The following is a 25,948-nucleotide window of genomic DNA, read 5'->3' as shown; positions in this document are numbered from 1 at the left end:
TCCTGCTACCTTGGAAACAAGATTGTTCATCTGTGTACATCCCTAAACCCTCTCTCCTTTTCTGGATACAAGCTCTGTATCAGTTCATTGCAGCATAGGTTACCAGTCTTGTCAATGCTGTGAAATCTAAGGTGCAACTGAAGTGGGGGATGGGTTTGTTCTTTGGGACTGAGAATGACCCAAATTGATGTGATTCTTAACACAACGGTAGGCTGACCTGAGTGGAGCACAGATCGGAGTGCTCAAGGGGACTCTGTGACTCCAGGGTGCAGCTGTTACAATGCCTGCAGTTTCATTGATAATGGGATGATGAACTCTTGAGTACAGAATGAACAGCCAGTCTGGGGTTTTGTGCCTGCCTCTGAACAATTTGCTCTGAGGTTGGTACTCCCACACTTGAGCCAATGTAAAACAGCTTGACATGCATCCATTTGTTCCTTAAGAAATATTTGAAGTGTCCTGTTTCTGCTCCCAGGATGGAAGTTCTAGCAAGAGTATGACTGAAACCCAACCCCTGAGGGGAAGGGAAAGGAGTTTTATTCACACCTTTGTTATTTATGACTGTTTGGTGTAGCTGCTTACAGAACTAGGGTGACATAAGCTGATTGTGCTGTTTATCTATAATGAAAACTCTTTATAACCACTTGAAAGAAAAGGTTCAAAACCTCCTTCCCTGTAACTGAAGACTGAGAGCCTTTGCTCCAGCCAAAATAGCTACATCAGGTCTAGTGTTGGTAATGTAACAACCTGGCAGGAAAGCATGAGAAACCTACCAGGCCTCCTTAACCCATGAAAGGAAAGCATAAAAAAGTGCTTTCACAGTAAGTACTTTTTGCAGTTCACTGCTAATGCAAATTAGGGCAGCCCTCAAGCAGCAAGTGTGGACACCCCCAAACAAGACCCCTTTCCTAATATATTGACCTTCTTCCAATCATCAGGCATTTAGTTTGTTCATTCTCTCTTTCTTTCTTTCAGAGGAGAGGAGTTACCAGCCCCTAGACTCACCTCTGCACTCTTCCCAGTGGCAGGAACTGACCAGTGGCCTTGCTAAAGATTGACACAAGTGATTCCTTGCTTGGGGGTCTAGTCCAGCTTGGGGCTGTTTTATATGATCTCTGCCAGCCTAGCACAGCTCCAGAGTAGGGCTAAGCCTTGGCCTTTGCTCATTGCTGTTCTTTATAGCCTTTGCAGCATGCTAGGAGAACTGGTTATGTTCCTGGGTGAGCACAGCAAGTTAAATGCTCATCCTCACAAAACAAGGAAGCAAACAAAATGCAAGCCACCCACCGCAGAGTTAGTCCAGCCCTCACCCCTGCTTGGGGAAACATCTTCAGTTGGCTTGAGGCCTAGTGACCCTGAGCTGCAGAAGGGTATATAACCCATTTCACATCAATGGGAAGCACAGCAGCATCGCCAGGTAGACACACACAACTGTCAGGTGTGTGCACGTCAGCAAGCAGAAATAGGGAGAGGGCTGTGGAGTATGATATACAAGCCATTAACTGGTTGAAATGGTGTTTTATGGTAGAGTGAAAATTGACTCATTTATTAGCAGTAAGTCATTCATGCTAACACCTATCCAGCTCTGTACACTATTATTAATACAGCACAGCAAAACCAGCAGTGCTTTGAATCCGGAGCTTAAAGCTGTTCAGATGTGGTTCCGTAGTTGTTCTATGGGACACCACAAATCAAGCGGCTGTGACGTTTACTTGGAGGGGGGCAATTAAACAAAGTATTGAACTGTTGATTGGGCTAAGGCTAAAACTGTCAGCAGCGGGCACTTCTGTGTTACCATTTCATCTCTTACACCGACAGACAAGACCCTAGGGCAATGGGACGTGTTAGGGTTGTAGTGAGCACCTTCTGGGTTTGTTTAACCTGTATTGCAGCCTGCACCCCAAGATATAGGATGGTATTTGTGTGGTACCATGTAAAAGCAAGTATGACACAGCCTGATGATACCTTCTCACACAGATCAGAGTATTTCTTTCCCTGCGATTCAAAGTCTCTCCTGGGTACAACGTCTCCATAGTTCGCTTTCATTGTGTTCAGCTCCACCTGGGCTTTTGTGAGGTCCTGCCGAGCTATCTTCAAGGCCAACGTTAACTTGACCGTGTCTTCACCCTTGACATCTTTAAACAACAATCTTTGAGGCAGTCAAATGGAGGGCCGTGACCAGAACAAGCCCAGCTCTCTGGAGGCATGTCTCAACATTCTCGTGACCCCAGAAGGTAACACTTCAAGTGTTATTAAAGCCCCCAGAAGTTCTGATGTGCTGTAAGTACTGAGGCAGTGCTGCAGGCCCAGTGTTCACAGCACCTGCTGGGTCTGCTAGAGCAGGTGAAATACAGCCCACGACCCTTCCATGGCTCAAGGGGAGCCTTGGAAAGGCTACCAGCCTGCTGTGCCCCCACATGCTTCTCAAAGCGGCCAACGGGGGGACCATGTGCACCTCTGTGTGCCATGGGCCCAGGAAACCAGCCAGTAGGAGCTGCTTGGTGCAGGCAGTGTGTGGCGGCTTCTCCTACTGGGACACAGATTCACATGGCCCCTGTATCTGGCCACTTTCAGTGGCGTGTGGGGGGTAGTGGGCAGGGAGCCTGCCCAAGCCTCTGCTGGGTGTTGGGATGCAGGGGGCAGAGCCTGAGCTGTGGCAGGCCGGATTTTGCCCCCACCCCTTGTCTAGAAGAGGTGGCTGCCTTCCCCACTGCCCCACCTCCTGGGGCAGAGAAACCAGGCAGGGATGCTGCAGGGTGGCAGAACTCTCTCCCTTTCTCCAGGAGCTGACAATGCACTTACAGGACGAGGTGTGGGGAGAAGAGAAAACTAAAGAGCACAGCAGTTCTGGGTGACTTCATCCTTTCTCCCCTTTCCCTTCTGTGCCTCTGCGCTGCCTGGGACGGGAGAGGGAGGTTGACAAGATGTGGGACTGGGAGAATGGGGGGAGGGCTGAGGAGGTGCATAGTGAATTGCTGGGCTGAAGGAGGCAGAGATGTGGAGGTGCTCCTCCAGGATTGAGGACAAGGAAGGCCGAAGTGACTGGTGTGTAGATTTTATGGGGGCCCCACCCCTTTCCTGTGCATGCCCCTCCCCTCTGCCCCAGCTCCATGCCCCTCCTCCGCCCACTGCTTCTGGTGCATGTGGGGCAGTCCCCCCCGGAGAGGCACAGCCTCAGAGCACTGCAAGCTAGGAAGCTTGTATTGTTCTCAGGCTCTGCTGTTCTGGCGGAGGCCTCTACATGCATCAGAAGCAGCACAGTGCTGATGGTGAGTGCAGGGGAATGCAGCGCTGGGGTTGTGCGTGGCCCCCTGTGCACTCCCACGTCGCCTGTGGTGAAAGGGCACTGGAGAGTAGCTGGGAGCCAGAATTTGAAAGGCTTGGCCATGCTGCAACAGTTGTACCCACAAGTGGTGGGGAGCTTGACCACACTCACTCTGTCCTTGCAGCTTGCCTGGCCCAGGAACCACTGATGACTACTCAGTTTTCTGACAGTTATGCACCCACTTTAGCGTAGCTCCCTCTAGGTCCTCTTCCCCTAGCTTGTTACTAGACAATTACATGCATATATGGTGGCAGACCACAGGCAGCGCGGTACAAGAGCCTGGTCCTATGCCTGGCCACAGCTACAAGATCCCCCCATGGGGGAGATCCATTAAACCTGGGACCGTAAATAAATTTGTGGGACAACTAAGAAGAAAACCAGTGATGGGTGTGGAAGTCATAGGGCCAAAACGAGGGAGCCGACATGAGACACTGAGCAGAGAGCCCCGGGCAGCATAGGAGCTGGGTGGAAAGGCAAATACAGGGGGAGCTGTGCCAGTCCCTTTTTGTTCCCCACCTAGGCTCACAGAGTGTGGCCCAGCAGCCAGGACAGCCAGCTGGGGCTCGTTAAGAATCATTCTGCAGCAAAAAGGCTAATCAGGCACCTGCTGCCAGTTAAGGCCTTCTGGCTCGCTACAAAAGGTTTCCCTCCAGGCAGAAGGTGGGAAGGAGTAGAGGAGCAGATTAGGAAAAGAGCCTGGAGGACTGAAGTTTTGGAAGTGAGAAGCAGCTCAGCCAATGAAGTCAAAAGGCACTAAGGGCACCCAGAGCCTTGCAGGATCTGGCCCCAGACTACCTGTTATGCTAAGCATGTGGGGGGTGTTGTGTCTTCCATGCACTGCTTGTTATGGGGCTCTGTATCTGGGGCTTGTTGCAGGATACGGTTTTAGAAAAATTTACTTGCTCTACCTTGCACTTGGCGAAGTGACGTTTCCAGCTGCTGATTACGCATTTCGTTCAGGTCTGCTAGAAGCAGCTTGCGCGCGTCGCACTCGTTAACATAGCGCATGTACTCCTTGGCCACATCCTTCCGCAACTTGTTCACCTGTGGGAGATAGCGCAGGGCTGGCCAGTGAACTCTCAGTTCATGTGCTGTCAGCAGTGGGGTCAGGAGCTGCACATGCAGGGTTATCTACACTCACCACTGAGTTCACGCACCAGAGATTGATTTCCAGGGTTTGATTTAGTGGGTCTGGTGAGGATCCGCTAAATCAAGCACTGAGGGTACCCTGTCCACCATGGAACTCCTCAAAGGTGTGAAGAGTAAGGGAAGTTGCCAAGAGAGTTTCTCCCATCGACCTCCTGCTGTGGGAATGGTGATTAAATTTGAGCCAAGGTATGTTCCAGGTATGCAATTCTTGTGGCTGGAGTTGTGTATCTTACGTCGACTCTCTCCCCTAGTGTAGCCCTGGCAATTCATGGATCTCAGCAGGCCAAGATGTTCAGAGGATGGCTGTCTTCCAGACTTGTGTAGTGATGAGGGGAATCACCCGTATTTCTAAGCCCCTTGGGATGGAGGTTAACTGTCAGCACTCACAAGAGAGGATCTGAATACCTCATTTGGGGCTTAAGTATCAGAAGGGTAGCCCTGTTAGTCTGAATCTGCAAAAGCAATGAGGGGTCCTGTGGCACCTTATAGACTAACAGAAATGTATGAGCATAAGCTTTCGTGGGCAAAGACCCACTTCGTCAGATGCAGGTCACGAAGATGCATGAATTGGGTCTTTGCCCACGAAAGCTTATGCTCATACATTTCTGTTAGTCTATAAGGTGCCACAGGACCCCTCGTTGCATTTGGGGCTTAGACACAGGTCAGTAATGCGCCATCCCATGGACACAGACAGACACAGTGAAAAGCACTGTCATGCTGGCTAGGGAAGCCCCTGTGGGGTTGGCAGTTAGCTCCCACACCCCGGGTTTGCTATGTCAGCTGTGAATGTAAAACCATCGATGAAGGCCCTGCACCTCTTCCATTACAAGTGAAGCACAGGTAGAAAGATCTACATCCACAACTGAGAAGAGATTTGACAGCACAGCACAGCACAACAGAATGTATCAGATACAGGGAATGTGATGATTAGTCCATCTGTATTAACATGGAGGCAGGTGGAGCACTCCAAATCATCAGCACTTCCTGAGGTCAGTGGCACTGGAACATTTTTCAGGGTGAAGGTGGTAAGTTGCACCCCCTCCCTGACACCTTTTGATTTGTGGCAATGGTGTCTAGTCCATGTGGTCCTGAAGAGTTGGCAATGCTAGACCCTCACTGGCCCCAGGGTAGTGGTGTGACCCTGGGTGGCAGTGGAGCCTCCAGGGCCAGCAGCCTGGCCCCCAGGGCTCTCAGGGGCAGAGCAGGTGAGCAATGGGACACCACGAGCTGGCAGAGCCCAAGAGGCCAGTGGGCTGGGGGGACCTTGGAGGCATAGCAGGACCCCACGGGGGCTGCCTGGAGGCCAGGACTCCTTGCACCGCTACTTCCCATGCCTATGGACTGCTCCCACTGACGTCAGTGGCAAAGCATTGATTCATTGGGAGCCAGATCAGGTTGTCTCGGACTAGCTGCACAAGGCTGGGGAGAGAACATCTGGCTGATCATTTCCCTGTTTTACCTGAGTCTGCAGGGAGCCCTGCTCCTCCTTCATTTTGTTGATGACCTTCAGCAAATACAATTTCTCTTTCTTCAGCACAGTTATTTCCACTTTCTCCCCCTCCTGGAGTGCCATGATCTGCCGGGTGCGCTCATCTGACACAGCCTTCAGCATTGCCTTCAAGGGTTCCAGGGAGCGGATCTTCTCCCGCAGGTGAGCTAAAGGAGGGAAGGCCAGGCTCTTATCATTAAGGACTCAGTTGCGCTATAGAATTAGGCAGAAGAGACAATCTAAGAATTACCATTTAAGACTAAACCCTGAGACAAAACCAGACATTTTTTTCCTCCTCCACCTGCTACGGTGAGCAGCTGAGGGCAGGATAGAATGGCAGGCTTTCAGGACTGAGAGATTGTGGGGATAGAGCCAGTTCATTGCTCAACCACTACCACAAAGACATCTTGAATCTGCCATGCTAGCCCTGGTGGAAATATCTGACTCGAGATGCACAGCCTTATGCATGCTTGCATGCACGTCAGGAACACTTGAGCACTCCCAACCATGAGTTACCTTCCTTTTTGGGGAAATTCTTTCCTTACTCGCCTCTTGCCTTTGGCTCCTCTGTGAGGTTCCCTGTGATGATACACATGCCTTTCCCATCCTGCACTCTGCTGCTTCTGATACAGAACCCAAGTGCTCTGCTCTGATTTGGACCTCCAACTGAAATAAGTTTTTCCTTAAGCTTACCTACAGGGTAAGCAGAGTGACAGCACTTGTCAATACTCCAGCTACTGAGCTACAAACACAATAAGCTGTTGGGAGAAGTCTAGGCTGGGTATTAGGAAAAACTAGTTCACCAGGAAGGTGGTGAATGACTGGAATGCATTACCTAGAGAGGTGGTTGAATCTCCATCCCTCGATTGATTTAAAGTCCTGGCTGGGATGATTTAGTTAGGCTTGATCCTGCTGTGGGCAGGGGGTTAGACTCAATGGCCTTTTGAGGTCCTTTCCAACCATTGGATTCTATGTCAGTTTTGATTGCTGTCTGCCTGAAGGGGGGTAATTTTTTGAGTAGGCAAAATGCTGTGGGGATTAAAGGAGTTGCTTGAAAATTCAATGTGTTTTTTGAGCACAATGGACTCAGATGATAACACAGGAAGGGCTCTGTCATTGTAGCTGCTGAGCTGAGTTGAGCCAGCACGCATCCATTCACTCCTCTCTCCAACAAGTCAGGGAACAACAGCCAGTGAGACCCAGAGAGCCCACTGTGCCGTCTCCTTCCAAAAGCATCTTGTTATCTATATTTAAGCACAGATGCTGCAGGAGGGTCTGCATGTTACATCTTCAAGTGCGTGCAGCCCCAGAAAAGGAGCCCCATTTCTCATCGCACGCTTCTGTCATTGACAAAGATGCACACGTGAGTCCACACCTGGGCTGCAACTATTCTGCAAGGTCTTTTTTTGGTTCACGTTTCCTATTGTTTCACATACACTGGGGCACGGCTCCCCTCACAGTAGCATTGGGAGGAGCACCAGAACAATGTAGCTCCCAGGGCTGTCACCACTGTACATCTGAGCTTGCTTGAGGCAGGTCTAGTGAAAGGGCTGTTGGAAAACACCCACAGCAGGTCTACACTCCTGTTCTCACCATTGCTGCTATTGCTGGAGCTGTACCAATGCAAGTGATGCAGACGGTGGTGAAGAGGCCTGTGCAGGGAAGGTTCTAAGATACGCTGAATACAGCCCTGGCCAGGTTTAATCAGGTGGCTCAAATAACAGACTGTTGGGAAGGAAAAGCCAAAGGTCCAGTTTGGGGAAGTCACACAGATACCTTCTGGCTTTGAAAAAATTTCTGTAACCAGATAGCTTACGAGGCACTGGGACCTCCAGGACCCTGTTTCAATGGAGATGGAACTTCTACCATCTGACAGATGGGCAGCGAGCTGTGTGAGGTGAGTGGCTGGTTGGTCTATCACTAGCCACCTGTAAGTGTTTGTCAAGTGTGAACTGCTGCCACCTCTGAATGCTGGACAAGATTGATGTATACTAGGAGCCACCTGGCAGCAGTCAGTTCAACCTTGGCATTCCCTCCTATAAGTGCAGTGCCCATCCTAGTGTCCTGTGCAATTGGATCCACCTAATTAAAACTTCGGCCCACTCTACCATGAAAGTGGTCCTTCCGGTGCAAAGTTGAGGCTTTGCTACTGCCTGACCTGTGCCCATGCTTGAGACTGATGGGTTGAAATTTAACATCACTTAGGCAAAACCAACCAATCATTTGACAGACAAACTCTCCAGCTCCCAATAAACACAAGAGATAATTAACAAGATCCCTACTGTTCATCATGTAACTATCCAATACAGCTAATTTACTGTGTAAAGCCACTTGTCTAGAGTTATTGTTCCTTCTGGTCGAACAGAATCCAAGATCTTACCCAGTGTAACTTCATACTCATTCTTGATGGCAGACAGCAAAGGCTTGTAGGTTTTGAAGTCCTCTATGAAGAATTCAAAGATCTCTCTATAAGGCTAACGGGAAAGAAAGGGAGCACTGGTAGGACCCTGTTAATTTTCCTTACCCAGAACTTTGGGCTAACAGTTGAGGTAATCCCTGGTACTGTCTTAATGATTGCACAGATGTAACTGCCAACATTCTTTTAAAAATGCTACTACATCTTAATAAAATAAACACTATTACATTAGACGCATACCGAGATTTGGGCCCCAAAGTAAGTAGTTATAAATACACTTCCAGTTTTGCCGCTGAAAGGCAACAACCTCTGGGCTGGAGGATGTCAGGCAGGAATGAGAAATTGTAATAGTGGAGCAATGTGAAGTTTTGGCCAAGTGTCCCAGGGCTAATTGGAAAGTAGGGTTGCAGAGGGTTTGGGTTATGACCTGGGGCAGGGAGTTGGGTGCAAGAGGGGGTGGGACATCAGATTCAGTCTCTGGCTGGGAAGCACTTACCTAGCCAGGTCCCAGACAGCAGCCCAGCTTCTGCAGTTCCCAGCCTCTGCACTTCACCCCAATGGAGAGGTAAAGAGTTCATGCCACCCCCAGCCTCGTAGCTCCCAAGGCGTTTCATTTAAGAAAATTTCTCATTTATGTTGCCTCCTTCCCTCTACCCAATTATTCATCTTTGCTCCTTATCATGACCAGCCTACCCCGACCCTTTCCCCTCACTTCCCCTGGGGTTCTGCCCCCCCTCTCTTGTGGCCCCTTTGGGAATTTCTCCCTGTCTCCACACCTACAACATGTGAGAGTGGGAAAGGGAGGGCAAGAGCCACTTCCCCAAACCTAGGTGATTAGATCTGCAGTTGCCTGAAACAAGGGGAGGCAGGGACAAGCAGCCACTCCTCTGAGGCTGTGGCTCAGCGTGGAAGAGAGAAGGAAGACGCCTCACTGCCATACCATTGCTGTGGGCATTGTGTCAGCAAGGCTACGCAAAGGGGCTCAGCAGGAGGAGGGGCACTCAGTAACCCTGGCCCAATCTCACTTGAGGCTAGGGGTCAGATCCAGCCCATGAGCTGCATGCTTGGAGCTCCAGCCTAGGAAAATGGAGTCCTGGTCAAGTGTGGGACCTGTTTGTTTGTATTATAGTAGTGCAGGGCAATTCATGAAAGCCATGGCTTTGAACTTCAGCCACTGCATTTGGCCCACAAGTTGCATTCTGGGGCCCACACACTTTTCCAGAAAGCAGTGGAGAAATTAGGTAGCACTTCAGAAAACGTGAGTGTTCTAGGAGATGCAAAGTATTATCAAAGCATAGTGCCACACAAAGCCAGTTCTCATTCATCACTGGCAAGGGTCTTCTCTTTCCCCCTGCTTTTCTTTTAAGGAACCTGTGAATGGCCAGCTTAAAAACACAACTCATCTGGCTCTGTACTGATGATTGAATTCAACAGCATCTCCCTCCCAACAGACCTGGAGCTTAAGTTCCTGAGCATTCTCTTTAGTCAGGTCCAGAGACTGCAGCTCTTTCCTTAGGTAAGCTTCCAGCTCCTCCAGGTATCGTGGTTTTGCAATGGTAAGAGAAGCCTGTTTATTGCTGCAGACGGACAGAAAATGGCAGACAAAATTCTACCGCATCTGTGGCTTACAAGAAATAAGCTCTAGGTCCTCTCCCCTCTCCCCCATTGTTTTAGAATGGATCCCTTCATTGATGTCATACATCTCAGGTCCATGAACAAGAATTTCTGTGAGGGGAGAAGGATGCTTTTCTTGTAAATGTGAACCGCAATTTTTTTAAATATAAAGGAATTCAAAATAGTCATGCAATGAGTGTGTATAAGACAGGTTAATGAGAAATTTGAAGGGAAACAGTGATTAGTAAAATTATTTTGCTATAACATACTAAAAATTATACAGTAATACAGGTTTTATAGAAATGGCCTTCTGGAATTTTCCTGTAATATTGTAAGTCAAAACCAATATTCATCCCCCTCCCTTTCCTGTTGCTAGCTGTCAAGGGCATGCTGGGAAATGTAGTCCCTTCCCTACCTTAGGGCCAGCTCTCTAGACAAGAGAGCAGGTCACACAACTACAGCTCCCAGAGTGCCCTGAATTCCTTCATCATGCCCTGCAGACTCCCCCAGCACAGCGCAGCAGAGGAGAATGGAGAGAAACCCATCATAGGGGGCTGTGTTCACACACCCCTGTGTACAGGTCTGCACCTTTCCAATATGAGAGACTCAATGTCCGATTTGAATGCCACCCAGCCAGACTTTACCTCAGGTTCAACACAGAGGTGTCTCATCTATAGATTGCATTACAAAGAGACTCACATTTTTCCCTTTTAAATATCTGTGAAAACAAATATTTGTGTTTAGCTGCCTGCATGTCAGTCTGGAATAGAGTTTGTATTTGAGGCAGACACCAAGTCTGCCCCATCACACTTTCTATCCTCCAAGCTAGCCCCAAAAGGAGAGGAGATCTGGCAATTTGACCCTGAAAATCTCACTGAGGTAGGACAGAAGCAGTAGTGCTGGAGTAAGTAATATTGGCATGTGTGAGTGAGAGTGCATGTGGGAGAAAGCTTGTCTGTCTGCCTTTGCCTCACCTTGTACCAACCCACTTTCCAACCTCATCACTAACTGCATAAAAGTGCTAGTCTCCAGGGCTCTGGCCGGCTGGCCAAGTAGCTGGCATGCAGAGAGGTGATGACAACTACCAGTCACCATCAATACAGGGTTCAGGTGCAGCCAAATTTACATGAACACTTATTTACATAAATCAAATTTGCTCTAGCTGGAGCCTGCCCTCTTAGCTCACAGGAGTTGTAGTCATCTCAGTCCTGGAAAGTGTCTGACTGTCTATGCAGGATATCCAGGGAAAGGCCTGAAAGGTCTGGAAATGGGAAGTCAGGTAAAGACATTCCCCTGGGGTATAGGGATACTTCTGACATTAGCATCAGAGGGGCAGCCGTGTTACTCTGTATCTGCAAAAACAACAAGAAGTCCTGTGGCACCTTATAGACTAGAAATTTTGGAGCATAAGTTTTCATGGGGAAAGACCCGCAGGATCTGACAAAGTGGGTTTTTGCTCAAAAAAGTTTATGTTCCAAAATATCTGTTAATCTATAAAACACCACAGGACTTCTTGAACAGCAAGAAGTCTTGTGGCACCTTGTAGACTAACAGATATTTTGCAGCGTAAGCTTTCATGGGCAAAGACCTGCTTCATTAGATGCATCTGATTAAGTGGGTCTTTGCCCATGAAAGCTTATGCTCCAAAATATCTGTTAGTCTATAAGGTGCCACAAGACTTCTTGTTGTTCTCCTAAGTTTTGGATTACTTGGAAAAAATCCCAGTTCTTTGCACAGCTCACTGTGGTCTCTAGACAAGGGTGCCTTTTTCCTATTCCCTCATCTACATTTGCCATAGTGTGCCAATTAACAACAGTTACATTTTAAATCCCCCAGAACTTTTAATTATCAGAGCATCAAAGCTTCTTAGAGTGTGGTAGACCTGATGTAATGTGAAACAGTGCCTCAAGAGACATCAAAGGACATTTTCATCTTGAGGACTAGTTATGATTTTTGATTAAGCACCCCACACAATGACTATTAAAAAAAAATCCTTCCCCCAGAACTGCTGCTCAAAAGTGCCCAACACTCCAGCTCCCACTGATGCAGATGAGTAGCACTGTTGGTGATTTTGTTCTATCATTTCTGGGTGTAGACAAGATCACTTCTTGCTATTCCTGAACCCCTGGGGCTATTTCTCAGACCAAGTGCCATATGGCACTTTTAATAACATGCTAGTCTTACCCTCTCCCCTCTGACCTACAACAGGGTTTCCGATTCTGCAGGATCGCCTGTCCAGATGCATATGCAGGCCATGTGCACAAACGACCTCCAACAGAAAACAGAGAGGCCTGAAAGACAAATGGAGATTGCACCTGTGAATCCCTCTGTGCCAGTGTTTTTGATCAGTGTTAGAATGATCAGATGCCTTTCTAGAACCAGCACAGATGGACCAGTGCAGGATCTCAAGGAAGAGTTAAATTGAAGAAAGAAAAGGTGCCAGAAAAAAAACAATTAGGGAAGGTTGATCAAAACCAAGGACTGCTTGAACTAGTGTCTATCTCCTTCCAAGAAAATCATAGAATCTTAAGACTGGAAGGGACCTTGAGAGATTATCAAAGTCCAGTCCGCTGCACTCATGGCAGGAACAAGTGTCATCTAGATCATACCCAACAGGTCTTTGTCTAACCCGCTCATAAAAATCTCCAGCTGCCCCCAACTCACAGTGGCCTTATGGGGCTAGTGTAATCCACTGTCTGTGGCAGGTGCAGGCTGGGGGGCTGCTCTAGCTCATACTGGTTAAATGGTTAACCTTTAACATCTCTACTTTACATGCCACTCTGACCTAAAGAGGAAGTGGGGAAATTGTACTGGTGGAGCTTTTTAATCCCCACTTGTTGTGTTGCAAGGAAAGAACTAAAAAGACTTCCCAATTGTAAGAACAAAGCAGTACAATTTGCACCAAGAGTTATTGTCCTTCAGGTAGGATTCCCAGAGTGCTCCTGAGCTCACACGATGGTGCTGTTTTCTTGAGAAACAATGGATGACTTTTTCATCTCCTTTCCTGCCTCTAGTTATTTACAGTAATCTGTGTTTCTGGAGTTTGATCTCTGTTAATGGAACACACTTCTACAAGCATGGTGAATAGTTACTGCACCGAAGAATGAATGAATGGACACAAATCAGACATTAGCAATCTGAATAAACATAAACTTGTCAGTGAGCATGTCAGTGGAGGAGGCCATAGCATTCAAGACCTGAAAACCTGCATTCTAAAACAAAGAGACTTTAATACCAGATTACAAAGGGAGACATCTGAATTGGGGTTCATTCTCAAGTTCCTTACTTTACACCTTGGTCTCAACAAAGGTATCAATTGCCTTGTGCATTACGAGGACAGTTTCCCCATCTTGATACTCATAGTGACCTCAGTCAACTTACTTAACTTAATAGACATGTGCAGTAAGTAATTTTCTTCTCCCTCTCCCCCCTCACCCCCCCTTCTGTCCTATGTAGCTGATTCATCAGTTTGAATTTCATTTTTTTTCTATCTGTCAAATTCTCATTGTGTCAGTTTACTTTTATCAGAATTTTCCAGACCTGAAGAAGTGGGTCTGTCCCACAAACACTCATCACTTAATAAATTATTTTGTTAGTCTTTAAAGTGCAGCAGGACTGCATTTTTGTTCTACAAGCATGTAACTTTAGGTTTTATTTTACTCATTAAGACTGCCACATTTGGAGGAACTGCTTTTCTTTTACATAGGGTGGGATAGCTCAGTGGTTTGAGCATTAGCCTGCTAAACCCAGCGTTGCGAGTTCAGTCTTTGAGGCAGTTATTTAGGGATTGGGGCAAGTAGATGTCAGGGATGGTGCTTGGTCCTGCCAAGAGGGCAGGGGACTGGACTAGATGACCTCCTGCAGTCCCTTCCAGTTCTAGGAGATGTGCATCTCCAAAAATTTAAAAAAACAAACAACAATATTTTAGCTTGTGATTATATAGCATGTGATGTCAGGCCTAATGTTGTTTTCTGGTCATTTGCCACTTTGCAGGTACACTCAGAAAACTGCAGCCAAAAGAATTGAAACACAATTGTCCATCACTCAACAAAAATCTGCAGTTGGTTCCGGAAAGACTCCACCTGTGGAACTGTTTCCTGATCTGAAAATCCAGGGATTGCGGCACTGAATGGTGAGACCTGTGGCCTGTACGGGTTGCACCAAGCCACAAGCAGCTGCAGTTTGCTTCATTTTGTAAGTGTATGGCGTGGCCCTTGGCCTTCAGGCAAGTGGCCAATGCATCCCCAGGTGGGCAAAGATGAGGTACTCGGTTGGAATATTTTACTCACCGGAGTGTTTCGTTTCTTCAAAAGGGTGCGGTTCACACTACCAGTCTGTACTGAAGTCTCAGGTGCAGGCAGACTAGGTGGCCTGTGTAATTGCAGGAAAAGAAACATACGTTTCAAAAATGGGTAACAACCACCATCAAAATACTATTTGGAATGTAATTGGGCAAAAAAAACAGAGAAGTAATTCCATCACTGCCAGCTGGAACCTTGTATGTACAGCAGGCAGTGAGTTTGCGAGCTCTCACAGTAGGATGGGGGTGATGACAATGAAAAAAGACAGAGTCCAGGGACAAAGTTGCTTTCTTATTTTGTCTGTTAAAGTCTGAATTTTTTTCACATCAGATCTCCCCATTTGTTGCTACCAATAATACCGAGCACTTATAATTTCAGAGTGCCATGTGGCTGGAATAGGTTAGCATTACTGTCTCCATCTTACTAGACACAGTAAATTAGACAGATAATCCTGCTGACCATTTCTGCTTCACTTGATGGAGAAGATTCAGTGAATTCAAGACCACTGCTGACCAACAATCCCCACCTCTTAGAGTTGGCATCTTGCTGTCTTTAGTTTTAATGGATCATTTATTTTGGTAGTTTTTATTTTCTGATCCCTGAATCACTTTTTGGGTTCACTAACGCAGATTTCTGGGTTGGCTCTGCAGAGAGAGAAGCCAGGAGCACTCCTTCCAAGACCATCTGTTTACAAATGCAGATGACTAGCGTTTATAAGAGGTACAAATATGACTGCACTCAATCTTCTGAGGAACTAGGGTTGCCACCTATTTGACTCCATGGTACAGCAAAATTATGTTTATTTCTGAATGTTTCAGTGTTTAATTTTTACATATATGGATATAGATACAAATTTTGTATCAGTGCATGGCTCTAATCTTCAGACTTCATAAAGGGAATCATTTATAAAAAATGGAAATAGGAAATGAAAATATTAAATTAATTACTCAACAATGTCCTTTTTTATAATAAATGTGTATAATGGTGGCTATCCTATATGCTGACAGGACAAAACTTACCAACTATGGCATTAGACCAAGGCTGCATCTGCACTATGAGATAAAATCGAATTTCAAGGAGTTACCTCGATATTAAAACATCACTGTCTTCACCATTAATACTATTATCTCAATTGACTGAGTTGTAATACCAATTACAAAATATTGATATTATGGAACAGGTATAGCATCAAATTAGAATTTAAAATCTCAAATCAAGGCTAGTGTGGCAGCACCATGTCCTTAATTCGAATTTATTAGCCTCCAGGAGTGTCCTGTATGTATCCCACAAAGCTACGCAGTGACCCTCCGTATATGGCTGCTTTGTTATGCACTGCTGTCCCTCCAGGTGTACAAGAAGAAGGTGACAAGAAGCCTGCGCAGTTTTGATTGAATCTGAATTTAAATTAGAATTGGAATTGGAGTTCAGCAGCCCAGCCCTGCAAATATAAAGGATGCCCATTATGAAAGAATTCCTTTGCCCATCGCATTGCACTGCATCGGTAGCAATTATCGGTAGCCCTCTACTGCAATCATGAGCACTGCCTAGCACTTCTCAGGCTCGTAAGAGAGTCCCAGCATGGCCCCACCAGGAGATTCTGGATGTTACTGTGAATTGGGGAGACCAATCTGTGGTGAAGAGACTTTAGGTGGCCCAGAGAAATGCAGCAGTCTATGAGCAGAGGTACAGCGAGATGACCATCCAAGATTACTCCCAGAACTCTATGCAATGCTGAGTGAAGGTGAAAGAACACCAGCAGACCTATCAAAAAGTCTGGAAAGTCAACCAGTGGTCAGGGCGGCTCCACGGATCTGCCGCTATTATCAACAGCCGCACATGCTTATGGGGAGCGACCCTACCATGGAGCCCTGTCTGAATTACGACACTTGTGGAAGCCCTGGCATGGAGCTCAGGTGAGCCCAAAGGAGCTGGGTGGCCCAGAGGAAGGGGGCAACAAGCATGGAGCAGACAGCCCGGAGCAATTGTGCCAGACAGCACAGAGCTCTTCACCGCAGACTTGGAACCGGTCCCTTCCACGATGGGCCCCTCCATGCTGGTCACCTCCATGCTGGTTCCCGAGCCCCTTGGACCTAGCGGTTCGGGTGAGTATTTATTCTGCATGCCAGACACAGGTTGGGGGTGGGTATACCTATCGGGTTGTGTATGGGTACAGGTTTGGGTCTGTGCCCCTCAGAACAGTGTGTTAATGTTTCTTCGGATGGAGCACTTCTCCGTTTTGGAGATCGTCCAGGCACTCTTGTATTTTTTTCACGAGGTTCTTGGGCAGGCCTGACTTGTTGCGGCTTCCCCAGTAGCACACCTTGCCTGCCAGGCAACCAGATAGCGATCTGGTGTCATGGCGCCACGCAGCATTTTAGCAACTTTCCAGGCTTCTGGTCACACAGCAGGAGTAGCTGTTCTTTCTCCATATCTCTTAGTTTTAGGAAGGTGATGTCTTCTTTGGCAGCCTGCAGATGCACGGGAATTTGCATCTTTATTTATTTATTTTTTAAAAACATGCTTCTTGCCCTTTTACATTTGCTTGCAGCAACCAGCAGGTGCTCTGTTCCCCACCCCACAACAGAGTTTGCAGGCTCAGCGGGGCTTACCCCCTGCCCCATGTCCCTTTCCAACCAGCATTTCTCTTCATTTGTCAGAACTCCCTGGCACACACGGCTGCTGGGCATTTCCCTTCTTGTGTCCCTTCCCATGTCCCTTTCCCCCAGCACTTTTCATTTTTCAGGACTCTCCGGTGCCCGCAGCTGCCGTGCACTGCTGGGTGTTTCCCCTTCCATATCCCTTTACATCCAGCCTTTCTTTGGATTATTTATGTTATTTTCTTTGCATTTCTTCCATTGTACATTGAACCCCCCATGCAGCCATCTATGAGGCTTTAATCGAACCCTTCCCCACTATCCCCTCTATGCAACTTGATCGCTGGGGAGGACTGCTCCAGAAACGGCCAACATTTTTTTTCCCTGCCACAGGACACCTGGCCAGAAGACCTGGTGGCTTTCCCTGCTTTGTAGCCCTTCCCTTCCCCTGAAAAGTAGACAATTGCTTGTAGCTTACCACATCCACAAAGAAATGTGATGGCAAGTGATGTATTGTGAAATGCACGCTTACTGTCCCATCCTTAATGAGCCATGAGTGTTCTTCAAAAAGTTAACTTTCCCTGATAGTAGACACAGAGACCTGTTCATTGCACTTCAAAGCACATTATGTGAATTGTATCTTAATTTTGACCTGAATTTTCCAGAGCCAATGCCCAGCATTCCAGAGAAGAACCATAGACAAAAAAAATGCGTGCAAGATCTTTTCCTGCAGCATATGGAAAAGACTGAGGCAGAGCACACCAAGTTGACAAAGGACACTTTTCAGTGGCATCATAGTACAGCTGAGCGGTGTCACACTCAAGCTGAGTTTAAGCAGAGAATTCTTGACCTCCAGCAGCAGCAAGTTGCAAAGTTCAGTGAGGTCACGGCAAAGCTCGTAATGGCAGTTACAGAGCAAACGGAAGTCCTGCATTCCTTGCTGCAGTTGCAGAGGGGCTCCCAAACCAGCAGGGCAGCAGCTGATGCCTGCTGGCCAGAGTCCCCTGAAGAGAGGTTGCCTACCCTCCATCGTCACAGTCCCTGCACGTGAAGAGGGAGGGCAAGGATAGCCTGCCGCTACAGCCCCAAGGGCCACTGCAAAAGCCTATTCAAGCGCCCTTGAGAAGGTTTCTTTTCCCTGCAACTTAAACCTCTCCTCCCCACAAAATAAAATCATTCCTTTGAGCTCGGTGTGATTTTGTGGAGTGCCGGAGGTTGGGTGGCGGGGGGGGAACAAATCAAAGTGGGTGGCTGGGGGAGAGCTGAAGGCACAGCTGGCCATTGGTACTCCCTGGTCCTCAGCAGACACATGGCTGAGAGAACTGGGTGGGTTGGGGGAAGGCTGAAGGCACAGCTGCCCACCGACACTATGTGGTCCACAGTAGGCATGTGGCTGAGGGAACCAGGCAGGCTGAGGACTGAAGGCACAGCTGCCTGCCACATGCATGCTACTTAATGCAACTTAGCCCCTTCTACCAAGTAAAAGCATTCATTCATTAAGACATAGTATGAGTTATTGGCATTATGTCACAGAAACACATGGGTAGCATGTGCATTACCGATCATTCATGCAGTTATTTTTTAAAGCATCCCTTATTGCTCCTGCGGCTTCAGCGTGGCTTCTGAACCATTAAAGATGGCCTCATTTTGTGTTGCTGTGCTTCAGGGAGGGCGCCAGCCCATCACAAAGTTCCATAAAAGTGGACTTCCACATGCAAAAGTGTGCACCCACTGCTGGTCATCCCAGGACTCCAAAACCGTGTGGTCTCACCAGTGTGTGCTGGTCTCACGAGTCCAAAACTGCTGCCCCGCTGTCACCCATACATTCGTGGCAGCCAGCATTTGTGAGTTCTTGGACCACAGTTGGGAGATCTGCTCTTTCAAAACATTGCGTCTTCATCAGCAGCAGCACCATTATGATATCAAACTATCACTGAGCTTTGTAACTGAAGGAAGAATTGTGCGACAGCCAGTGTGCTTGTGGAAAAGATGTGTGCTATGAGTTGGAGGGTTTGTGGATCCATGCTTGCGCTGGAATGCTGCAGCAGGAAAGGGCGCGATCTCCAGTTATTTGTTTGCGCATTTACTGGTGCTCTGAATTGTGGGATTTCTTTCTGAAGTGCTGCAACAGGAATATGTCTGCATACAAATGTCCTTCATTAGAAGCCCACAGTCCGCATGATACTGGTCATATCGGACCCCACAAACTAAACAGGACCATGCATGCTCAGCATATGAGACAAAGGCCTACCGGTGTGGTGTGAATACTAGATTTACTCCCAGGGGAATTCTGCGCCACTGCAGACATAGAACTCATGCCCCCCGCCATTTCTTTCCTGAGGGCCAGGTGCTGCAGTGACACCTTTACCCCAGCAGGGGTTGCTATGGCACCGGAAGAGGGGGGCTACCTGGTAGCTGGTTTAACTGCCCCTGGCGGGCACACCTGGGGCTCTGCTCGCAAACTGCCGAGTTTTACATGCCTGGGGGTGCAAGGCCGGCAGCCCTGCTGCCCTGAGGCAAGGGGGGGCCTGGCTCCGAGCCGCTGCCCTGAGGCAAGGGGGCGGGGCTGGCTCTGCAACGCTGCCCTGAGGCAAGGGGGGGGCCTGGCTCCGCGCCGCTGCCCTGAGGCAAGAGGGGGACTGGCTCCATACCGCTGCCCTGAGGCAAGGGCGGGGGCTGGCTCCGTACCGCTGCCCTGAGGCAAGGTGGGGGGCTGGCTCCGTGCCGCTGCCCTGAGGCAAGGTGGGGGGCTGGCTCTGCACTGCTGCCCTGAGGCAAGGGGGGGGGCTGGCTCTGCACCGCTGCCCTGAGGCAAGCGGGGGGGCTGGCTCTGCACTGCTGCCCTGAGGCAAGGGGGGGGGCTGGCTCTGCACCGCTGCCCTGAGGGAAGGGGAGGGGGGGGCTGGCTCCACACCGCTGCCCTGAGGCAAGGGGAGGGGGGGGCTGGCTCTGCACCGCTGCCCTGAGGCAAGGGGGGGGGGCTGGCTCTGCACCGCTGCCCTGAGGCAAGGGGAGGGGGGGGGCTGGCTCTGCACCGCTGCCCTGAGGCAAGGGCAGGGGGGGCTGGCTCCGCACCGTTGCCCTGAGGCAAGGGGAGGGGGGGGCTGGCTCTGCACCGCTGCCCTGAGGCAAGGGCAGGGGGGGCTGGCTCCGCACCGTTGCCCTGAGGCAAGGGCAGGGGGGGCTGGCTCCCCACCGTTGCCCTGAGGCAAGGGGAGGGGGGGGCTGGCTCTGCACCGCTGCCCTGAGGGAACGGGAGGGGGGGGCTGGCTCTGCACCGCTGCCCTGAGGCAAGGGGAGGGGGGGGCTGGCTCCGCACCGCTGCCCTGAGGCAAGGGCAGGGGGGGGCTGGCTCTGCACCGCTGCCCTGAGGCAAGGGGAGGGGGGGGCTGGCTCTGCACCGCTGCCCTGAGGCAAGGGCAGGGGGGGCTGGCTCCGCACCGTTGCCCTGAGGCAAGGGGAGGGGGGGGCTGGCTCTGCAGCGCGGCCCTGAGGCAAGGGGAGGGGGGGGCTGGCTCCGCACCGCGGCCCTGAGGCAAGGGGACGGGGGGGCTGGCTCTGCACCGCTGCCCTGAGGGAAGGGGAGGGGGGGGCTGGCTCCGCCCCGCTGCCCTGAGGGAAGGGGAGTGGGGGGCTGGCTCTGCACCGCGGCCCTGAGGCAAGGGGAGGGGAGGGTCTGGCTCCGCACCGCGGCCCTGAGGCAAGGTGGGGGGCTGGCTCTGCACCGCGGCCCTGAGGGAAGGGGAAGCGGGGGGCTGGCTCTGCACCGCGGCCCTGAGGCAAGGGGAGGGGGGGGCTGGCTCTGCACCGCTGCCCTGAGGCAAGGGGAGGGGGGGGCTGGCTCTGCACCGTTGCCCTGAGGCAAGGGGAGGGGGGGGCTGGCTCTGCACCGCGGCCCTGAGGCAAGGGGAGGGGAGGGGCTGACTCTGCACCGCTGCCCTGAGGCAAGGTGAGGGGCTGGCTCCGCACCGCGGCCCTGAGGGAAGGGGAGTGGGGGGCTGGCTCCGCACCGCGGCCCTGAGGCAAGGGGAAGCGGGGGGCTGGCTCCGCACCGCGGCCCTGAGGGAAGGGGAGGGGAGGGGCTGGCTCTGCACCGCTGCCCTGAGGCAAGGGGAGGGGGGGGCTGGCTCTGCACCGCGGCCCTGAGGCAAGGGGAGGGGAGGGGCTGGCTCCGCACCGCGGCCCTGAGGGAAGGGGAAGCGAGGGGCTGGCTCCGCCCCGCTGCCCTGAGGCAAGGGGAGTGGGGGGCTGGCTCTGCACCGCTGCCCTGAGGCAAGGGGAGTGGGGGGCTGGCTCCGCCCCGCTGCCCTGAGGGAAGGGGAAGGGGGGGGCTGGCTCCGCCCCGCTGCCCTGAGGGAAGGGGAGGGGAGGGGCTGGCTCCGCGCCGCTGCCCTGAGGGAAGGGGAGGAGAGGGGCTGGCTCTGCACCGCTGCCCTGAGGGAAGGGGAGGGGAGGGGCTGGCTCCGCGCCGCTGCCCTGAGGGAAGGGGAGGAGAGGGGCTGGCTCTGCACCGTTGCCCTGAGGCAAGGGGAGGGGAGGGGCTGGCTCCGCACCGCGGCCCTGAGGGAAGGGGAAGCGAGGGGCTGGCTCCGCCCCGCTGCCCTGAGGCAAGGGGAGAGGGGGGCTGGCTCTGCACCGCTGCCCTGAGGCAAGGGGAGTGGGGGGCTGGCTCCGCCCCGCTGCCCTGAGGGAAGGGGAAGGGGGGGGCTGGCTCCGCCCCGCTGCCCTGAGGGAAGGGGAGGGGAGGGGCTGGCTCCGCGCCGCTGCCCTGAGGGAAGGGGAGGAGAGGGGCTGGCTCTGCACCGCGGCCCTGAGGGAAGGGGAGGAGAGGGGCTGGCTCTGCACCGCTGCCCTGAGGGAAGGGGAGGAGAGGGGCTGGCTCTGCACCGCTGCCCTGAGGGAAGGGGAGGAGAGGGGCTGGCTCTGCACCGCTGCCCTGAGGGAAGGGGAGGAGAGGGGCTGGCTCTGCACCGCTGCCCTGAGGCAAGGGGAGGAGAGGGGCTGGCTCTGCACCGCTGCCCTGAGGGAAGGGGAGGGGAGGGGCTGGCTCCGCGCCGCTGCCCTGAGGGAAGGGGAGGAGAGGGGCTGGCTCTGCACCGCGGCCCTGAGGCAAGGTGGGGGGGCTGGCTCTGCACCGCTGCCCTGAGGCAAGGTGGGGGGCTGGCTCCGCACCGCGGCCCTGAGGGAAGGGGAAGCGGGGGGCTGGCTCCGCACTGCTGGAAGCGGGTGGCCCCGGGCAGCAGGGGAGGGGTGGGGGCCGGGCAGCCCTCGGAGCCCCGCGCGCCCCGCCAGCGTTCCGGCGGCGATGTAAAGGCCCTGAGCTGGGGCTGCCGGCGCTGCTGTAGCGCCCGGAGCCCCGGCCCGGCCCCGCCCCGTGGAGTCCCCGGGGGTGTCGGAGGGAGCGGCGCCCACACGCGGAGACGGACAGTCAGTCTGGGCACCGGCCGGTACCCGCGGGGCCGCGAGCGCAAAGCGATGGGACAGGGACTCGCGAGGGCCGGGCCGGGCCGGGCTCGAAGACGCCAGGGCTCTCCCGGCCCTATCAGATGGGGAAGACCCTCAAGGGCCGCACACGGGCCCAGGCGCCGCGGCGCGGGAAGAGCCCTCGGGCAGAACGGGGACCGCCCCGGCCCCCATCCCCAGGCCTTACCCGCGCGAAGGGACAAGGGCCATGGCCGGCAGCCGGGGTTGTTGACACGGTCGCCACGGAGACGGGCCCCGCCCCACCCTGCAGGACCCCGCTGCCGCCATAGCTGGCCGGGTGCCGCCTGACCGAGCGCGCTGCGAGCCGAGCCGAGCCGAAGGAGCGCGGCTGGGTCGCGGTGTCCCTACCGAGCCGACCGCACTCAGCAATGCCCCTCCGCCAGCGGCCGCCCCGCTGTGCTGAGACGGCTACTTGCGGGGGTCGTGGGGGGGGTACCCTGGAAGGCGGGAGGGAGGCTGTAAGCGGGGTACCTGGGGAGGGTGTGGCGGTAGGGACACTGCAGGGGGCACCTGGAGAAGGGGGCGGAGGCCGCGACGGGTGCCTGGGGAAGGGGGGGATGCTGAGGATGGAGGGTGCGGGAGGCAGTTGCTGGGGGCCGTGAGGAGGAGAAGGCGCATACTGCAGGGGCAGCGCTGGTGCGTGCGGCAGGGGGTTTCCCGGGGCGGAGATCACGGGGGCTCCGCACACCCCTGTGCCTGGGTCACAGCTCTGGACACGGCGCCGCGCCTGGCGCTCCGGCAGAGCCGAGTGGCCGCACGGCATTCTGGGGCTCGTAGTTCCCGGCGTGGCCTTGTGAGCGCGGCGAGCAGCGGCAGCGGACTGCCTTTCCCGGCGTGCCGCGCGCCACGGCGCGGGGGCGGGCCGCTTTGTGCGGCGCCCGCCGGGAGTTGTAGTCCCCGCACGCGGGAAGCCGTCTGTCAGGGGCGGGGAACGGACTCGCATTCCCGGCGGGGCCGCGGCCCCATTGTGGCCAGGCCCGCAGCCCATTGGCTGGCGGCGGGAGCCGGCCCTCGCTGCCTCCCGGTGACACAATAGCGAATCCAAGATGGCGGATCCGGGCGCAGGGAGCTGGGACGGGGGGCTGCCGTGCCCGCCCGAGGAGCAGGAGCTGAGCCAGCGCCTCCGCCGCCTCTACCCGGCCGTGAACCAGGCCGAGACGCCGCTGCCCCGCTCCTGGAGCCCCAAGGACAAGTACAACTACATCGGCCTCTCGCAGGGCAACCTGCGCGTCCACTACAAAGGTGCGGGGAGCCGGCCCCGGGCTGAGCCGGGCCGCCTGCCGCGGGCGCCTCCTGCGAGCGGGGGCCAGACCAGCCGCCGGGCCGCTCCGGGGGGCGCGTGTGCCGCCTCCCGTCTCGGTCGGTCCCCCAGGCCCCGCCGATCGGCCCCCCGACTGGGGGGGGTGGGTCGGGCTTGAGCCCTCCCTGGGCTTTCCCGGGCGAGGGAGAGCTAAAGCGGCGCCGAGCCCAGCCCCTACTCCTGCCTTATGTAACACACTGCGGTGTCAGCGTGTGTGTCGGGGGAGGGGGAGGACCGGCTACTCCCCCCCACCCGGCGAGGCCCTGCCTCTGCGGGCTCCGCTGTCATTTCTGCCACCCCCTGACGGGGCTGCTGAAGGGGCTGGCAGTTGGGTCCCTCTGGCAGTTGACTTCTTAGGAAGCCAGTTATGGCTGGAGCTGCAGGGCCCAAGACTTGGTGTTTGTTGCTTCCCTCTCTCTGATAGAAGCTGCCTTTCCAGACTTGCTATAGACAGAGAGAGAGAGAGCGCGAGCAGGGGATGGCTTCCCCCTCAGCCTAATGAACACCGATGGGATCCTCATCTTGCCTAGCTGGTTTGGGTGCTGAGATTTTTAAGCTGGGTGGAAGCGTTGTGCTTCTTTGTCAGTGCCTTAGGTGGAAAGGCAAAGAAAAATCTTCAGGAGCACAGATTGTATGTAGGTCATTTACATGGTGGAGATGCAGACTTGTGTTTTTTTTTAAAATTGGCTGAGAAGTCATCTTCTGATTTCTCATTAGGTGCGGAATGACTTGTTCAAGTCCTCTGCTTTCTTCACGTGGTGTGTTATTTTGAAACAAAGGGCTAATGACCTCCTCCTCCTCCTGCCAAATACTCAACATTCAACTCTTTCCTAGGACATGGGAAAAATCACAAAGATGCTGCCTCAGTCAGGGCTACGCACCCCATTCCTGCGGCTTGTGGCATTTATTACTTCGAAGTGAAGATTGTCAGTAAAGGTAGAGATGGGTAAGTGCACTGCCCTGTTTGATTCTCTTATTTTGTGTTTAAAACAAAAAGCAGTCAAGTAACACTTTAAAGACTAAAAATAGTTTATTAGGTGATGAGCTTTTGTGGGACAGACCCACTTCTTCAGACCATAGCCATACCAGAAGAGACTCGATATTTAAGGCACAGAGAACCAACAACAATAATCAAGGTGGCAAATCAGAAAAAAAAATATATTGAGTCTGTTCTGGTATGGCTATGGGCTGAAGAAGTGGGTCTGTCCCACGAAAGCTCATCGCCTAATAAATTATTTTGTTAGTCTTTAAAGTGCTACTTGACTGCTTTTTTGTTTTGATAGTATATAGACTAGCACGGCTTTCTGTCTGTTATTTTGTGTTTGTTTGCTATCTGTTTTGCTCAGTCTCCTTGCTGGAAGAGTTAGTCACTCAGATGACATTTATAATAGTCAGATGCCTGGCATGTGGCTATGTCTGTGTAGTCAACAGGTGGCAAGCCAATAATATGTATTGGAATGAGATGTATTCATGTAGCTGCTCCCTTTGTTGTTTTGTGTGTCCCCTTTATGACAATTTGAGAAGTCCTAAGCCTCTAATACAGTTTGAAATTCAATAGTGTTCCCTTTGTTTCAGTCATGTCTGATAACTCACTGACTTTTGGAGCTGGATAAATGAATATTGCAGTGCTCTTGAGAGGAGTGATACAGGAAACCAGTCCAGCTAACTTAAGGGGACATGGAAAATTGTTCCGGTTTCTAAAGTCTGAGCGTGGACAACGCATACACTTGAAGCACTTCCCTTCAAGGATTCACTCCTGTCAGAATATGTGGAAGCTTTGCTGAATGGTTTTACATGAATGTGAGTGAATGAGTGAGTGACATGGCCTCAGAGGGGAGGTGTTAGTCTGCATCTGCAAAATCAATGAGGAGTTTGGGAGATCGTCCGTCATCTTGTCCAGAAGCTATCTGTGCGCAGTAAGAAGAAGAGCTATCTAACTGAGTGGCTTTCAAACCTTTTTTTCTCCTGGCCAAGTTGAAGAAAATTAACGCCTGTGACCCAACATAATTATGTATTTTGACTAGAATGCAGGCTCAGGATTTGGCTTGGGGTGAAGGTCTGTTGGGGGGTGTGGGCTCTGGGATAGGGATGAGGGGTTTGGGTGCAGGAAGGGTGATTGTGGTGTGGTTGGGGGCTCTGAGCTGGTGCAGGCTCTGGGGTTGGGCCAGGGATGAAGGGGTTCAGGGCTGGAGTCAGAGGTTTGTGCTCAGGATTTGGGCACAAGTTTGCCTCTGTTGGCTCCTGGTGAGTGGTGCAGCAGGAATGCTAAGGCAGGC

The 25,948-nt window shown here is 52.4% G+C and overlaps 2 protein-coding genes and 1 long non-coding RNA gene across 10 annotated transcripts in view; 2 read left to right on the top strand and 1 right to left on the bottom strand.

The window, feature by feature from the left end:
• TSNAXIP1 (translin associated factor X interacting protein 1) overlaps positions 1 to 14,359 on the bottom strand; it is a 28,468-nt gene extending 14,109 nt beyond the window's left edge. For 3 of the 4 annotated variants that reach the window (XM_075008646.1, XM_075008648.1, XM_075008649.1), the window contains exons 1-4: positions 14,283 to 14,359; positions 5,934 to 6,130; positions 4,234 to 4,369; positions 1,966 to 2,135 (exon numbers count right to left, since the gene is read on the bottom strand). In XM_075008646.1, the coding sequence (XP_074864747.1) occupies positions 1,966 to 2,135; positions 4,234 to 4,369; positions 5,934 to 6,086 (459 nt within the window). In that variant the 5' untranslated portion in view covers positions 6,087 to 6,130; positions 14,283 to 14,359. Of the gene's footprint in view, positions 1 to 1,965; positions 2,136 to 4,233; positions 4,370 to 5,933; positions 6,131 to 8,343; positions 8,424 to 14,282 lie in introns of those variants that run through there. The other variant, XM_075008647.1, reaches the window with a different exon arrangement.
• Positions 6,058 to 15,879, top strand: LOC142020622 (uncharacterized). Its single transcript, XR_012647461.1, has 3 exons — positions 6,058 to 6,125; positions 13,987 to 14,125; positions 15,642 to 15,879. It is a non-coding gene; the product is annotated as an uncharacterized LOC142020622 (long non-coding RNA).
• A 7,533-nt stretch (positions 15,880 to 23,412) lies between these two features.
• The window catches only part of RANBP10 (RAN binding protein 10), a 104,968-nt gene continuing 102,432 nt past the window's right edge, over positions 23,413 to 25,948 (top strand). For all 5 annotated transcript variants that reach the window (XM_075008295.1, XM_075008293.1, XM_075008294.1 and 2 more), the window contains exons 1-2: positions 23,413 to 23,614; positions 24,507 to 24,618. In XM_075008295.1, the coding sequence (XP_074864396.1) occupies positions 23,419 to 23,614; positions 24,507 to 24,618 (308 nt within the window). In that variant the 5' untranslated portion in view covers positions 23,413 to 23,418. The remainder of the gene's footprint in view (positions 23,615 to 24,506; positions 24,619 to 25,948) is intronic.

This window comes from Carettochelys insculpta, chromosome 14 (assembly GCF_033958435.1).
Source record: "Carettochelys insculpta isolate YL-2023 chromosome 14, ASM3395843v1, whole genome shotgun sequence".
In the NCBI taxonomy this organism is placed as follows: domain Eukaryota; kingdom Metazoa; phylum Chordata; order Testudines; family Carettochelyidae; genus Carettochelys; species Carettochelys insculpta.
This window is presented reverse-complemented; position numbering and strand designations above follow the sequence as displayed.